This window comes from Mustela nigripes, chromosome 16 (genome assembly GCF_022355385.1).
Source record: "Mustela nigripes isolate SB6536 chromosome 16, MUSNIG.SB6536, whole genome shotgun sequence".
NCBI classification, from domain to species: Eukaryota; Metazoa; Chordata; class Mammalia; order Carnivora; family Mustelidae; genus Mustela; species Mustela nigripes.
Genome location: NC_081572.1, coordinates 57,848,481 through 57,862,092, shown reverse-complemented (window position 1 = coordinate 57,862,092; position 13,612 = coordinate 57,848,481). Strand labels below are relative to the sequence as shown.

General features: G+C 52.1%; 1 protein-coding gene across 5 annotated transcripts in view; it reads right to left on the bottom strand.

The window, feature by feature from the left end:
* Window positions 1-1,968: 1,968 nt before the first annotated feature.
* Window positions 1,969-13,612, bottom strand: part of TP53 (tumor protein p53) — a 19,314-nt gene continuing 7,670 nt past the window's right edge. The window contains exons 2-12 of one of the 5 annotated variants that reach the window (XM_059379540.1): window positions 10,471-10,620; window positions 6,266-6,367; window positions 6,089-6,110; window positions 5,777-5,998; window positions 5,023-5,209; window positions 4,824-4,936; window positions 4,485-4,594; window positions 4,088-4,224; window positions 3,930-4,003; window positions 3,494-3,600; window positions 1,969-2,965 (exon numbers count right to left, since the gene is read on the bottom strand). In XM_059379540.1, the coding sequence (XP_059235523.1) occupies window positions 2,812-2,965; window positions 3,494-3,600; window positions 3,930-4,003; window positions 4,088-4,224; window positions 4,485-4,594; window positions 4,824-4,936; window positions 5,023-5,209; window positions 5,777-5,998; window positions 6,089-6,110; window positions 6,266-6,339 (1,200 nt within the window). In that variant the 5' untranslated portion in view covers window positions 6,340-6,367; window positions 10,471-10,620 and the 3' untranslated portion in view covers window positions 1,969-2,811. Of the gene's footprint in view, window positions 2,966-3,117; window positions 3,313-3,493; window positions 3,601-3,929; window positions 4,004-4,087; window positions 4,225-4,484; window positions 4,595-4,823; window positions 4,937-5,022; window positions 5,210-5,776; window positions 5,999-6,088; window positions 6,111-6,265; window positions 6,368-10,470; window positions 10,621-13,612 lie in introns of all 5 variants that reach the window. The other 4 variants (XR_009400314.1, XR_009400313.1, XM_059379539.1 and 1 more) reach the window with 4 other exon arrangements.

The following is a 13,612-nucleotide window of genomic DNA, read 5'->3' as shown; positions in this document are numbered from 1 at the left end:
ACTCGATCCCAGGACGCTGGGATCATGACCTGAGCCGAAGGCAGCTGCTTAACCAACTGAGCCACCCAGGTGTCCCCAAAAACTTTTCATAAATTGGAGATTTCATTCTTTTCCTGTGGCACAGAATCGTTGGACCAATCGATGGTCTTTGCTGTGTCTTCCTCAATAAGCTCTGGACTGTTTCTTTATAAATTATTTTTAATTTTTATTAAAAATTTTTTCAAAAGATTTTATTTGAGAGAGAGAACAAGCAGGGGGAGCAGCGGGCAGAGGGAGAAGCAGGCTCCCCACCAAGTACGGAGCCCGATGTGGGGCTCGATCCCAGGACCCTGGGATCACGACCTGAGCTGAAGGCAGAGGCTTAACCAACTGAGCCACTCAGGGGGCCCTATTTTTAATTTTTTTTTTAAAGCTAATCTCTACGTCCAACATGGGGCTTAAAGTCATCACCCTGAGATCAAGAGTTTCATGCTCCACCAACTGAGCCCCCCAGGCACCTTTCTTTCCTCTTTTAAAATAATGGTTTTTATTCCCCCTAAGCTCCTGGTTTTGGATTTACCCTTTCAACTAAGTTTGCTTTCTCTTCCAACAATTTGTTTCTTTTTTAGGATGCACGCTAGGTTCCTTTTATTTCTCTCTCTCTTTTAGAATAATGAAAGCATTTGTGGCTATGCATTTTCCTCAGAGTACATCTTTTGCTGGGTCTCATAGTTTTGGGAACCCTGTGTTCCTGCAATCAGGGAGGTAAGTTGGTTAGCATTCTGGATCGCAGTGGTACTGGGCTCAGGCTTTGAGCTTGAGGGCAGAGACTGTGTCTGCCACAGGCAGGGAAATTGGGAGTCAGGGGTGCTGGACGCTGGTCAGAAGGGAGCTCCAAGGTGACCCATCTAGCAGAGTGAGGAGACAAAATGAGTTTTGAGAGCTCTGGTTTGCCAAGGCAGGAGAATCGTCTCTCAAGGAGATGGTTCCAAGTCTCCTGGGGAGTGTTTGGCATTCCCCAGTGAGAAAGAGAAAGAAGGCAGTTTTGAGGCCAGGGAAGCTGGATCCTTGGGGCAAGCCACAGTACTCCCACAGGCACTCAAAGCCTGGTTGATAAGGCTGAGAAGACAGTGGCCTCAGAAGCCTCTCCAGACCTTAGCCCCCCCCCCCCACCTCTAGGGAGGTGGGCCAAGCCATGTTCCCACTATCTGGCCATTCCTCCGGGCACTGGCTCGGCCAGCAGCGGGGGACTGGGAGAGCTCATCCCCAGCCCCCCTCCCTGGGAGCCAGCAGCACCGAGGAATAGGACAGGAGGGGGTGCTGGGCTCCCCAACCTCAGCTCTCCTCCCTACTCCAAGAAGCCCTTTGAAAGGTTTTCTTGGCAGAGTTTAAAGCTTCAATTCATTGAATTGCCTGGCATCAGGCCCAGTTTGAGGGGATGCCGGGAAGGCCCCGGCCCCACACCCCAGCCCTCACCTTAGCCGCCCCCACTTTTCCTGGGACCCAGGCTGGCAGGCCTCCCCTGCTCCCTCTCTTCATCTGACGTCGCCCACCGCCTTTCCCCTCGGGGACCCAGGTGTCCCATTCCTCTCCTGTGGAGCAGATGGCGACCCCAGAGGCTCAGTCTTGCTAAATCAGACATTTAAATCCCATAATCCTCGGTGAGAGGTTGATGGAGGGGGGCAGCAGCCCAATCCTAGAAGCAGGGGCAGGAGAGAACCTCGTGCCAGGCCTGGCGGGAGGGGAGGAGGGACAGTTGGTTCCCGAGTTATGAATGGAGTCCCCCCCTTCCCTTGTTGTCATGCAGCCCGCAGACTGACCCAGTCTCCAGCTTTTGTTCTCCTCCGGGAGCCCGGGCCTTGGGCGCCCCCCAGCCCACGCTCCCGGGACACTCAGGTGGCTGTCTCCCAGCGTTCCCTCCTTCCTCACCCCTGCCGCGCGCACCAGGCCCCTCGCAGCCAGCCCAGGTGCCCGCCCCGCAGACGCACAGGTGGTACCAAGTTTTATTGTAAAATGGCACATCGGTACAAAAAGGGGATATAAAAGGGGAAGAGGAGGAGGGGGTATGGGTGATGAGTGCAGAGTGCAGAAGAAATTCACCCAGAACCAGGCGGGGAGGCAAAAGCCCTCGGCAGATACAGACCCGACACCATGGGATGGAATCAGTCCTCCGGGCTGCGAGATGGGATGAGATGCTGGGGGTGCCGGGGCTCCCCAGGAGGTTAGACAGGATTTGGCCATGCCAGCAAGGTGGGGACCCCTCGCCAGCTGCCCATCACAGAAGCTGTCACCCGACCCACCAGCAGGGACAGGGAACCAACGACACCCACGAAGGCACCAAGGCACAGGCACCATGGGAGAAAAGGGCTGTTTGGGGGGGTCAGACATTCACCCTCACAACAAACTTCGTGAGGTAGGTATGGTTATCAGAATTTCATAAAAATGGACTATGAAATTAGGAAATCTCAACCAATGGCTAAAACGGTAGAGAACTGGGCTCAGAGCCCAGTCTGTGATGGCTTCGAAAATGCACCTGACATTCAGGAACATTTTCCTACCTTTCCCATGGTTCCTCACAGTAAAAATCTTTAAAAACCAGCTGGAACGTCCTACGTCCCCCCCAACCAACTGACCTTGGAGGCCACCTCCTTTAGGAGCGCGTTAGGGCAAGGTGGATGGAAGAACCCCGGGCTACTGTGCAGTACACCTGTACCAAAGCAGTCAACACACCAAGCAGGTGTTCCAAGTCCCCAAAATGCCAGGGAGGGAGGGTGGTGGGTGGTGGGGAAGGGTCAGCAGGGGCGGGGCGGGGGCCGCAGGAAGCAGGGGACATCAGTCTGAGTCGGGCCCCTCTCTCTTCAGCATCGGTTTTTTATGGCGGGAGGTAGACTGCCCCTTCTTAGCCTTCAGGTGGCTGTTGGGAGACAAGGCGGGGAGAGGTGACATCCGCGAGTGGGAGGCTGGGGCTCCTTGTCCTAGATGTAGGCTAAGGGAAATTTCAGTTAAAATGGCCGCAGCCAGCTACAGGCATGTTGGCTGAGCATCTGGGGCACTTCCATGTTTTCTCTCCCTCTTCCCCCACCCCCTGACAAGCAAGGAAACGGAACCCAAGAAGGGCAGTCGCAAGGCCACACGGACCTGCTCGTACTTGGCTGGGCTGGGGGGTCTGTCCCAACCCCGCTGTGTCCAATACTGCCCCATGGTTATCAGGCCCCTAGCTGATTCCCCAGCTCTGCACTAGAGGTTGCCGGAAATGACGAAGAGATACCCCACTGTTCACCCCTTGAAGGGTCTGGGGACCTCCCAAGGCTGGAACCGGGTTGTGGGATCGACCTGTGGGAGACGGAAGCGAGTCTGGGCAGGATGGGCCCCATGGGCCCCCTTCCCCACCCCACCCCCCCGCGAGGGCATCAGCTCCGTTTGACCTTGAAGGTAAGATAAGAACAGAATCATGTGGCTTTCCAAGGTGGGAAGGCAGGGGCTGGGGGCTGGGTGAGGGCCCCCGGTCACTCACCTGGAGTGAGGCCTGCTTCCCCCTGGCTCCTTTCCATTCAGGGCATCCTTCAGCTCCAAGGCCTCATTCAACTCCCTGAACATGTTGTAGCGTTCAAGGCCACGGATCTGTGCCAGGGGAGGGGAGGGAGAGAAAATCGTGAAGGCAAAGCCTGTTGGCTTGAGGTAAACTGTAATCCGCAGCGAGGGATGGCTGCCCCCTGAAGGCAGGGGGCCTAATTGCAGGCAGAGCAGCCCAGAAAGAAACCAGCGTTCTGGGAGCCGGGCTTGAAACCCATCTTCAAGCCAGCAACATTCACTTCCAGGATCAGGGACAGGAGCAGAGGGAAGGATGGACAGAGGACCAGGGCCCAGCCTCCCGTCTGCTCCATTCAGTTTTTCTTCCCTCCTCCGGTCCCACTGAGTGGGAGCCTGCCTGTCCCCGCCAGACTGGGTACCTGAAGGGTGAAGTACTCCCCATCCAGCGGCTTCTTCTTTTGCGGGGGAGACGAGCTGGTGCTGGGAGGCAGTGCTGGGAAGACAAGAGAAGGGCACATTGGGAGCCGTAATGCACCCTCCTGTGCTCCCCCTGCCTCCTCTAGTCCTGCCTGCTTACCTCGCTTGGTGCTCCCGGGGGGCGGCTCGGGGCAAGGCTCCCCCTTCTTGCGGAAATTTTCCTCCTCTGTGCGCCGGTCTCTCCCAGGACAGGCACAGACGCGTACCTCGAAGCTGCTCCGTCCCAGCACATTACCACTACCCCAGGCAAGAAGACGGAAGCAGGCGGCAGTGAGGGAGGTGAGCCCTTTCACCGCGCCCCCTCAAATCCCAACCGCCCTCATCCTCTGTGGAGCCTGAACCAGAGGAATAGTAAGAAGCCACAGGGCCAGAGAGGTTCTGAAGCCACAGAAAGGAAACCGGGGGAGGCGGAGGGCGCGAAGCGGGCAGCCGGGAAGAGTCCATATGTGGGCACGGGAATGAGCGGGAAGGATGGGTAAGGCAGGAAGGGGCCCTACCTGGAATCTTCCAGAGTGATGATGGTGAGGATGGGCCGGCGGTTCATGCCCCCCATGCAGGAACTGTTACACATGTAGTTATAGTGGATGGTGGTGCAGTCGGAGCCCACCTGAGACAGCAGACAGGCCCGCGGTCAGGCTGCCCCGCCCCCGGGGGCTGGACTGTAGTCTCCGCAGGCCTCAGTTTCCCCCACCTCGGAATGGGAATGACCCATCCAGCTCTGCACCCCGCAAGGGGCCATGGAGACGTTGAGTAAGGAGAAGAAAGCCCCCCCTATGTCCCACCTGACAAGCCCCTCCAGCCCTCCCCTCCCAGAGAGCTCGGACACCAAAGCAGACCTCGGGCGGCTCATAGGGCACCACCACGCTCTGCCGGAAGGTGTTCCTATCGTCCAGGTACTTGGCCCGCAGGTTTCCCTCTACCCGGATGAGATGCTGAGGCGGGGCCAGACCTGTAAGCAGAGCCATCGGGGAGGAGTCAGGGGTCTGAGGTCTCCGGGCACTGGCCCTGCCCGGTCTGTGCCCCCGCCCCGCTCACCATCACTACTGTCCGAGCAGCGCTCATGGTGGGGGCAGCGCCGCACCACTTCCGTCACAAACTCCGACTTCTTGTAAATGGCCATGGCCCGGACGCAGGTGTCGGCTGGGGGTGGCGAGCTGACCCACAGCTGCACGGGGCAGGTCTTTGCCAGCTGGCAGAACAGCTTGTTGAGGGAGGGGGAGTACTGTAAGGAAAGGAGAGGGGTCAGGGGACGGACAAACAGCCCAAACACCCCCTGGAGGCTGCGAGTGGTGTGCAGAGGGTGGCCAGACATGGCTGGGCTGGAGGGTCTGCATCCTAGAAGCTTACTTTATTTATTTATTTATTAAAGATTTATTTTATTTATTTATTTGACAGAGAGAAATCACAAATAGATGGAGAGGCAGGCAGAGAGAGAGAGAGAGAGGGAAGCAGGCTCCCTGCCGAGCAGAGAGCCCGATGCGGGACTCGATCCCAGGACCCTGAGATCATGACCTGAGCCGAAGGCAGCGGCTCAACCCACTGAGCCACCCAGGCGTCCTAGAAGCTTACTTTAAAGAGCCAAGGGCTGAATGAGCAAAGGAAACGAGGGAGAGATCCAGGGCCCCATATGATGGGAAGGACAAAAGCCCAAGGTCCCGAACTAAACAGGTCAGACTGACAGCAAGTGCAGACTGGACAGGCACCCCAAAGTCCCAAACAGAAAAAGCCAGGGGGCGTGTGGCCAGGCACCCAACGTTCCCATGGAAACCAGCCCCTGAGGGCCACTGACCGTGCAAGTAACAGACTTGGCTGTCCCAGAATGCAGGAACCCCAGACGGAACCCATAGGCGCCAGGGTAGGTCTTCGGGGAAGGGACAAAAGATGACAGGGGCCAGGAGGGGGCGGGTCCGGGCGCTGCGGGCGCAGGAGTCGCCGGCATCCTGGGAGCGTCATTGGACCCTTCTCCCAGCCAGTTCACGCCTTCTGACAGCAGTTCATCCACTGCAGGGGACTGCAGGTGCGGAGACAAGAGTCAGAGGGCCAGGTCCTCAGCCCCCAGCCCCGCAGGCCCCCACTGGCTCTCCCTACATCCCGTCCTTACCAGAACATTGTTTTCAGGAAGCCTGGAAGACAAGAGCAGGAAGTCAGCGTGGGCGTTTGCCCCACCCCCCACGGGCATCTACCAGGGGGCTGGGGATCGGGGTGGGTGGGCAGGACGGGCAGGATGGGGCAGTGATCCCGGGAGGCTGGTGAGGAGCCTGTCCTGCCTTCCACTTACAGGTTCCACAATTCGGAAAATGTCTCCTGGCTTAAAGGGGGGTCGATGGTGAGCTCGGACTGTGGGTCCTGCATTGCAGCTCCTGGGAATGGAGTGTGGCCACTGGGGAGAGCAAAGTGGGGGTTCCAAGTGAGACACACCCAACCCCGGGACCCCCAACCCTGAGGCAGGGTGGATACTTCCATCAACACCATACCAGGTCCAAGATGCCATGGCCCTGGCCTCGGCCTCCCCAAGAGCCAGGGCGTTGCGCCTGCCCAGCCTCTCGACGGCGCAGCCCAGCCCACCTGTCCTCAAGGCACAAAGATAACCAGAGAGGGAATTCCAGGCTTCCCACCAGGGGGTCCACAGCCTTCCTAAAAGGGTACCCTACTTTTTTTTTTAAAAGATTTTATTTATTTATTTGACAGACGGAGAGCACAAGTAGGCAGAGAGGCAGGCAGAGAGAGACGGAGAAACAGGCTCCCTGCTGAGCAGAGAGCCTAATGGGGGTCTCGATCCCAGGACCCTGGGATCATGACCTGAGCCAAAGGCAGAGGCTTTAACCCACTGAGCCACCCAGGCGCCCAAGGGTACCCTACTTTTGCCCTCTGTCTTGGTAATAAGGATGAAGCATGTCAGCCCACATCCTCCACCCGGGGAGGGGGGAATACCTCCCCAGACGCCCACATTCCCCACCTGACCCCCTTCATCACGAAGCTTCCTGAAGGACCGCCATCTCCACTCCCACCCCCGGCTTAGGACTCCCTGGCTTGCCTCTCTGACCTCATCTTCTAACACTCTCCAGCCACTGGCAGCCTTCTCTGCTACCAGACACAGTCCGGTTTACCCCACACTGGTGGTTCCCTCTACTGGGAACCCTGGGGTCAGCCACTGTCTTGGGGGAAGCACGTTCTGGGACCTCATCTTCACAACTCCTCAGGCGTGTTTGCCCAGGCCACCCAAAGACTGCCCGGTCGGGCTCCCTGATTGTGGTGAGCTGGTGAATGGCTGTGCCCGGGTCGTGAGCCGGGGTTGTCGATGGAGCAAGCAGTTCACAGGGGTGGTCCTAGTCCTGGCCCAGGCACCTACCAGGCTATGCTTCCACCGCCTCCTGACATCTTCCCCAAGTTTGACATGAGTTTTTCGGAAAAAACATGCCCCCTGTGGATGTCCCTGTTCATGACCTGTGTCTTATAGAGCGGGGACAAGCCCATCACCCCTACCCCCGTGGCTCCTCCCACCATCACCCTCCCCTGCCCTCCCAACATTCACCTGCTCCTGGGCCTGATTTCTTATGTACATAAGAGTTTGTGAAATCCATTTATGTGTGTTAATTCATTTGTCCAGAGAACCACACTGGCCGCCCTAGGCAACACCCCCCCAACAGGTGACCCCCACAGGTGAGGAAGCTGCGTCTCAGAGAGAGGGGAAGGGATCTGCCCACAGCACACACACCGGTGAGCAGCTGAACTTCTGCTAAAAATGACCATTCGGGGGCGCCTGGGTGGCTCAGTGGGTTAAAGCCTCTGCCTTCCGCTCAGGTCATGATCCCAGGGTCCTGGGATAGAGCCCAGCATTGGGCTCTCTGCTCAGCGGGGAGCCTGCTTCCTTTCCCCTCTCTCTGCCTGGTTCTCTGCCTACTTGTGATCTGTCTGTTAAATAAATAAACAAAATCTTTAAAAAAAAAAAAGAAAAAGAAAAAAGTTCTCCAGTGAGGAGGTTGGCAAAGGGCTCCTTATCACAGCTGCCATCGCTAACTGGCCTGAGTGAGGGATGGACAATGCCTGTGCAGGGAAGAAGGCAAGAGGGGGTGGCCGGGGGAGAGATCCCGAACATTTGCTTGGTGAGGAAGGACCAGGACCTCTGCCCTGCATCAGTGATCAAAAGAACTTTGATATTTTTCATGGAAGGGAGTTTCAGAAGTCAAAAGCCCTGAGTTTGACATTGTACTATTACCTAACATTTGCAGGGCAACTTCCCCTACCCCAAGGGCTAGCCTTTCGGCTTTCTCACATACAGGCATGGAGTTTTGCTCATCTCTATGTGCTTGGTGAAAAGTACCCAGGACCGGAGACAGGAGCAGCAGGCTAGGCCTGCATCCCAGGCTCACCACCTAATAGCTGTGTCATTTGGGGAGTTTACTTAACCTCTCTGGGCCTCAGTGTCCTCTGCTTTAAAATAGCACCCTACTTATTATGGGGATCGCACAGAGCTGAGACGAGTGCCTGGCACATAATAAGAGCTCAACAAACGTGCGTTTTCAGGACTGTCCCATTTTATTAGTTCTATACTGCAGGCAGAATCACTAGAAAACCTTTTCAGAGCAGGTTCCTTCCCGGGGGTGAGAATCAAGGGCCATTACATTTTCCAAAGCTGAACCAGACTTTCCAAACAGTTGGAGTGGCAGGACCTTCCCTGGTGGGAAGGCCACCAAATCAGCCCAGACTCTCCTCCGAGGCACACAGCCCACCACCATCCTAACAGTGGGGGTTGCTTATCATCCCCACGGGGGCCCAATGCTCCCTGTGGCTTATCCCATTAATCCTCTCAAGAAGCCAGTACCCCAGGTATCATCTTCAGCTGCAGGAGCGGAGGCTGAAGGAATTAACTCGCTTACCCAGGTTCAGAAACCTCTCCAGGGGCAGGGCGAGGGATTTGAACCTGGACTGTCCAAAGCCACACCCAAGCTCTAAATAATTAGGCTTCTAAATACATCCTGAGTCTGGTGTAACAAACTTTCTTCGTTGAAAGCTATGACCAGAAAACAAAACACAATAAAACAAAAAAGATGATTCTGCAGAGTAATAAGGCAGAGTCTGGCAACTTACTACTTCACAAAACCAAGTCTAGGCAGACCCCCTTAGAAGACACTCCAAGAGGGAAGCATCACAAGTCTTGCACAAATATGTTGATGCCAGTGTTCTCCGTGAGATGATGAGAAACATTACTATGTATCGGTAGGGAAACACCTACTACATGAAATACCCACAAGACACATTCACTGCGGCAGTTTGAAGAGATGAATTTATCTGTGTGTATGGAACTAGACATAGCTCAGATACAGGCTGATTAAAAAGTAGCTTGCAATGGGCCGCCTGCCTGGCTCAGTGGATTAAGCCTCTGCCTTCCACTCAGGTCATGATCTCAGGGTCTTGGGATCAAGCCCTGCATCGGTCTCTCTGCTCAGTGGGGAGCCTGCTCCCCCCCCACCCCCGCCTGCCTCTCTGTCTGCTTGTGATCTCTCTGTCAAATAAATAAATAATTAAAAAAAAAAAAAAGTTTGCAGGGGTACCCCCCCCAAAAAGGCCAAACACAGTAATATAAGTAGTTTATGTGATTTACAAATGCAGAATAACTATAGTCAACCCTTAAACAATGTGGGGGTTGGGGCAGCGCTCCCCTGTGCTGTTGAAAATACATGTGTATCCCTTGAGTGCCCCCAAATGTAACTGCTAACAGCCCCCTGCTCAGCAGAAGCCTTAGCGATAACATAAACAATCAAGGGGCGCCTCAGTGGCTCAGTGGGTTAAAGCTTCTGCCTTCGGCTCAGGTCATGATCCCAGAGTCCTGCTCTCTGCTCAGCAGGGAGCCTGCTTCCTCCTCTCTCTCTGCCTGCCTCTCTTCCTACTTGTGATCTCTGTCTGTCAAATAAATAAATTAATTAAAAAAAACAATCAATTAATACATATTTTATATATTTATTATATACTATATATATTTTTAAAAAACATTTTATTTATTTGACAGGGAAAAAGGGAGAAGCAGACTCCCCACTGAACAGAGTCCAATGAAGGTCTCGATCCCAGGACCCAGAGATCACTACCTGAGCCTAAGGCAGATGCTTCACCAACTGAGCCAGCCAGGGGCTCCTTATACACTATATTCTTAAAGTAGCTACAGACAGGGGTGCCTGGATGGCTCAGTCAGTTGAGCGTCTGCCTTTGGCTCTGGGGTTGAGCCCCCTCATCGGGCTCCCTGCTCAGGGAGGAGCCTGTTTCTTCCCCTGCTCCTCCTCCTTCTCATGCTCTCTCTCTTTCTCAAATAAATAAATAAATACATAAGATCTTAAAAAAAAAAAGCAAGCTATAGATAATACTATAGATAATCACAAGGAAAAAAGAAAGACATTCACAATACTGTACTGTATTTATCCGAAAAAAGCCATGTATAAGTGGTCCCATGCAGTTCAAACCCATGCTGTTCAAGAGTCAACTGTAGGGCACCTGGGTGGCTCAGTGGGTTAGGCCGCTTCCTTCGGCTCCTGTCATGATCTCAGGGTCCTCGGATTGAGCCCCACATCGGGCTCTCTGCTCAGCAGGGAGCCTGCTTCCTCCTCCCTCTCTGCCTGCCTCTCTGCCTGTTTGTGATCCTCTCTGTCAAATAAATAAATAAAATAAAATAAAATAAAAGAGTCAACTGTATTTACTGCTTACAAACATATATATGTGAAAATATGAAAGGCAAGAATAAAAATTTACAAAGATATGACAGTGATGCTCTCAGAGAGGGGGAGATACGTATGTTCATGGGACTGGGGGTACTGGTCAAAGGGTTCTAGCTTGAATAATGAAGAAAAATAAAAAGGATGGTATTCACACATTACTTGTAGATTAAAACAGGGACACAAATAAGACAAAATGTTAAATGTTATAATTATTTGGTGAGACTATGAGTGTTTGTTATTCTCATCAGTGTTTTTCTAAAAACAAAAACCAAAAAACAAACAAACCTGAAAAAGAAAATTGCATAAGACCTATTATGGATAATTTCAAACACATAAAAAAGTTAGAAAACCATTTGACTACACTTATGGTCTTCTCCTGGGCTCTCTTCTGTTCACGGCTATGTCCTATAGTAGCTTTATAGTAATCTTGAAGTCAGCTAGTTTAAGACCTCCAACTTTGTACTACATTTTCATTTTGGAATCAGCTTGTCAGTCTCTACAAACAGACCTGCTAGGATTTTGACTGGGATCAAATTAAATGATTTTGGAGAGCCTGATATCTCACCAATATTGGGTGTTCCATCCAGGAATACGGTAGTCTGTTATTATTATTATTTTTTTAAAGATTTTATTTTTTTATTTGACAGAGATCACAAGCAGGCAGACAGGCAGGCAGAGAGAGGGAGAGAAGGAAGCAGGCTCCCTGCAGAGCAGAGAGCCCGATGCGGGACTTGATCTCAGGACCCTGAGATCATGACCTGAGCCGAAGGCAGAGGCTTAACCCGCTGAGCCACTCAGGCGCCCCTAGTTTTTCAAGATTTTATTTTTAAAGTAGTCTCTACCTCCAACGTGGGGCTCAATACCTTCAGTATTGAAGGGATGAGAATCAAATCCTAGTTCCTGATCTTAGAAAACAAGCATTCAGTCTGTCACAATTATGTGCTGATGGTAACTTGATTGGGGGTGCCCTTTATCAGACTGAGAAAGTTTCCCTTTTCCTACTTTGCTGGGAGGTTGGCTTCTCTTTTCTTTTTAAAAACATGAATAGGGGCACCTGGGTGGCTCAGTGGGTTAAGCCGTTGCCTTCGGCTCAGGTCATGATCTCAGAGTACTGGGATCGAGTCCCACATCGGACTCTCTGCTCAGCAAGAAGACTGCTTCCCTCTCTCTCTCTGCCTGCCTCTGTGTCTACTTGTGATCTCTCTCAAATAAATAAATAAATAAATAAATAAATAAATAAATAAATAAACCAACCACGAATAGGTGTTGGATAATGTTAACTGCTTTTTATGCATCTGTTGAAATGATCATAGGATTTTTAACCTTCAATCTCTTAATGTGGCAAATTACTCTGGCTGATTTTTAAAATGTTACAACCTTAACTGCAGTCTAGAGTTTACCTAGAGATAAACTTTACTTGGTCAGGATGTATCTACCATTTTTATAGATTATCAGATTTGATTTGCTAAGATTTGTCAGATTTTTGCATATATATAAATATAGCAAGAATGTTTACTTTTTTTTTTTTAAAGATTTTATTTATTTATTTGACAGACAGAGATCACAAATAGGCAGAGAGACACGCAGAGAGAGGAGGAAGCAGGCTCCCTGCCGAACAGAGAGCCCGATGTGGGGCTCCATCCCAGGATACTGGGATCATGACCTGAGCCGAAGGCAGAGGCTTTAACCCACTGAGCTGCCCCTGGGTGGCCCCTGTTCTTTACTTTTAACATCCTTGTCTGGTTTTGGTATCAGGATTCTCAGGATATCATTAAATTAGTTAATTAATCATGAAATTAGTAAGACTGGTATTGTTTCTTCCTCGTATGTTTGAAAAGAAGAACAAAGAAACAGAAAATAGGGGCACCTGGGTGGCTCAGTGGGTTAAAGCCTCTGCCTTCGGCTCAGGTCATGATCTCAGCGTCCTGGGATTGAGCCCCACATCAGGCTCTCTGCTCAGCAGGGAACCTGCTTCCTCCTCTCTCTCTGCCTGCCTCTCTGCCTACTTGTGATCTCGGTCTGTCAAATAAATAAATAAAAATCATTAAAAAAGGGCGCCTGGGTGGCTCAGTGGGTTAAGCCGCTGCCTTCGGCTCAGGTCATGATCTCAGGGTCCTGGGATCGAGTCCCGCATCGGGCTCTCTGCTCAGCAGGGAGCCTGCTTCCTCCTCTCTCTCTCTGCCTGCCTGTCTGCCTACTTGTAATCTCTCTCTGTCAAATAAATAAATAAAATCTTTAAAAAAAAAAAAAATCATTAAAAAAAAGTTAATTAATTATGGCTCACAGACCTAAGTATAAAACCTAAAACTGTAAAGGTTCTCGAAAAAAAAAATATCCTAGAGTATCTTCATGATGTTAGGGTCAGCAAAGATTTTCTAAACAGGTCACAGAAAACGTTTGAAAGACAGAAGATGAATCTTCTGTTGCTCCTTCGTAGACCCTGACAGAGAGAGGCAAGCAACAGGTCAGGAGAAAACACAGATACTGACAAGAGACCTATCCAGAATATACAAAAAACCGCTCTGCAGCGGAACACAATTTAAAAAAGCAACTAAGGGCGCCTGGGTGGCTCAGTGGGTTAAGCCTCTGCCTTCAGCTCCCGTCATGATCTCAGGGTCCTGGGATCGAGCCCCCCATCGGGCTCTCTGCTCAGCAGGGAGCCTGCTTCCCCCCCCTCTCTCCCTGCTTCTCTGCCTACTTGTGATCTCTGTCAAAAAAATAAATTAAATCTTGAAAAAAATAAGAAAGCAAATAAACCCACTTTAAAAATTGGGGGAGGGCGCCTGGGTGGCTCAGTGGGTTAAGCCGCTGCCTTCGGCTCAGGTCATGATCTCAGAGTTCTGGGATCGAGTCCCGCATCGGGCTCTCTGCTCAGCAGAGAGCCTGCTTCCCTCTCTCTCTGGCTGCCTCTCCGTCTACTT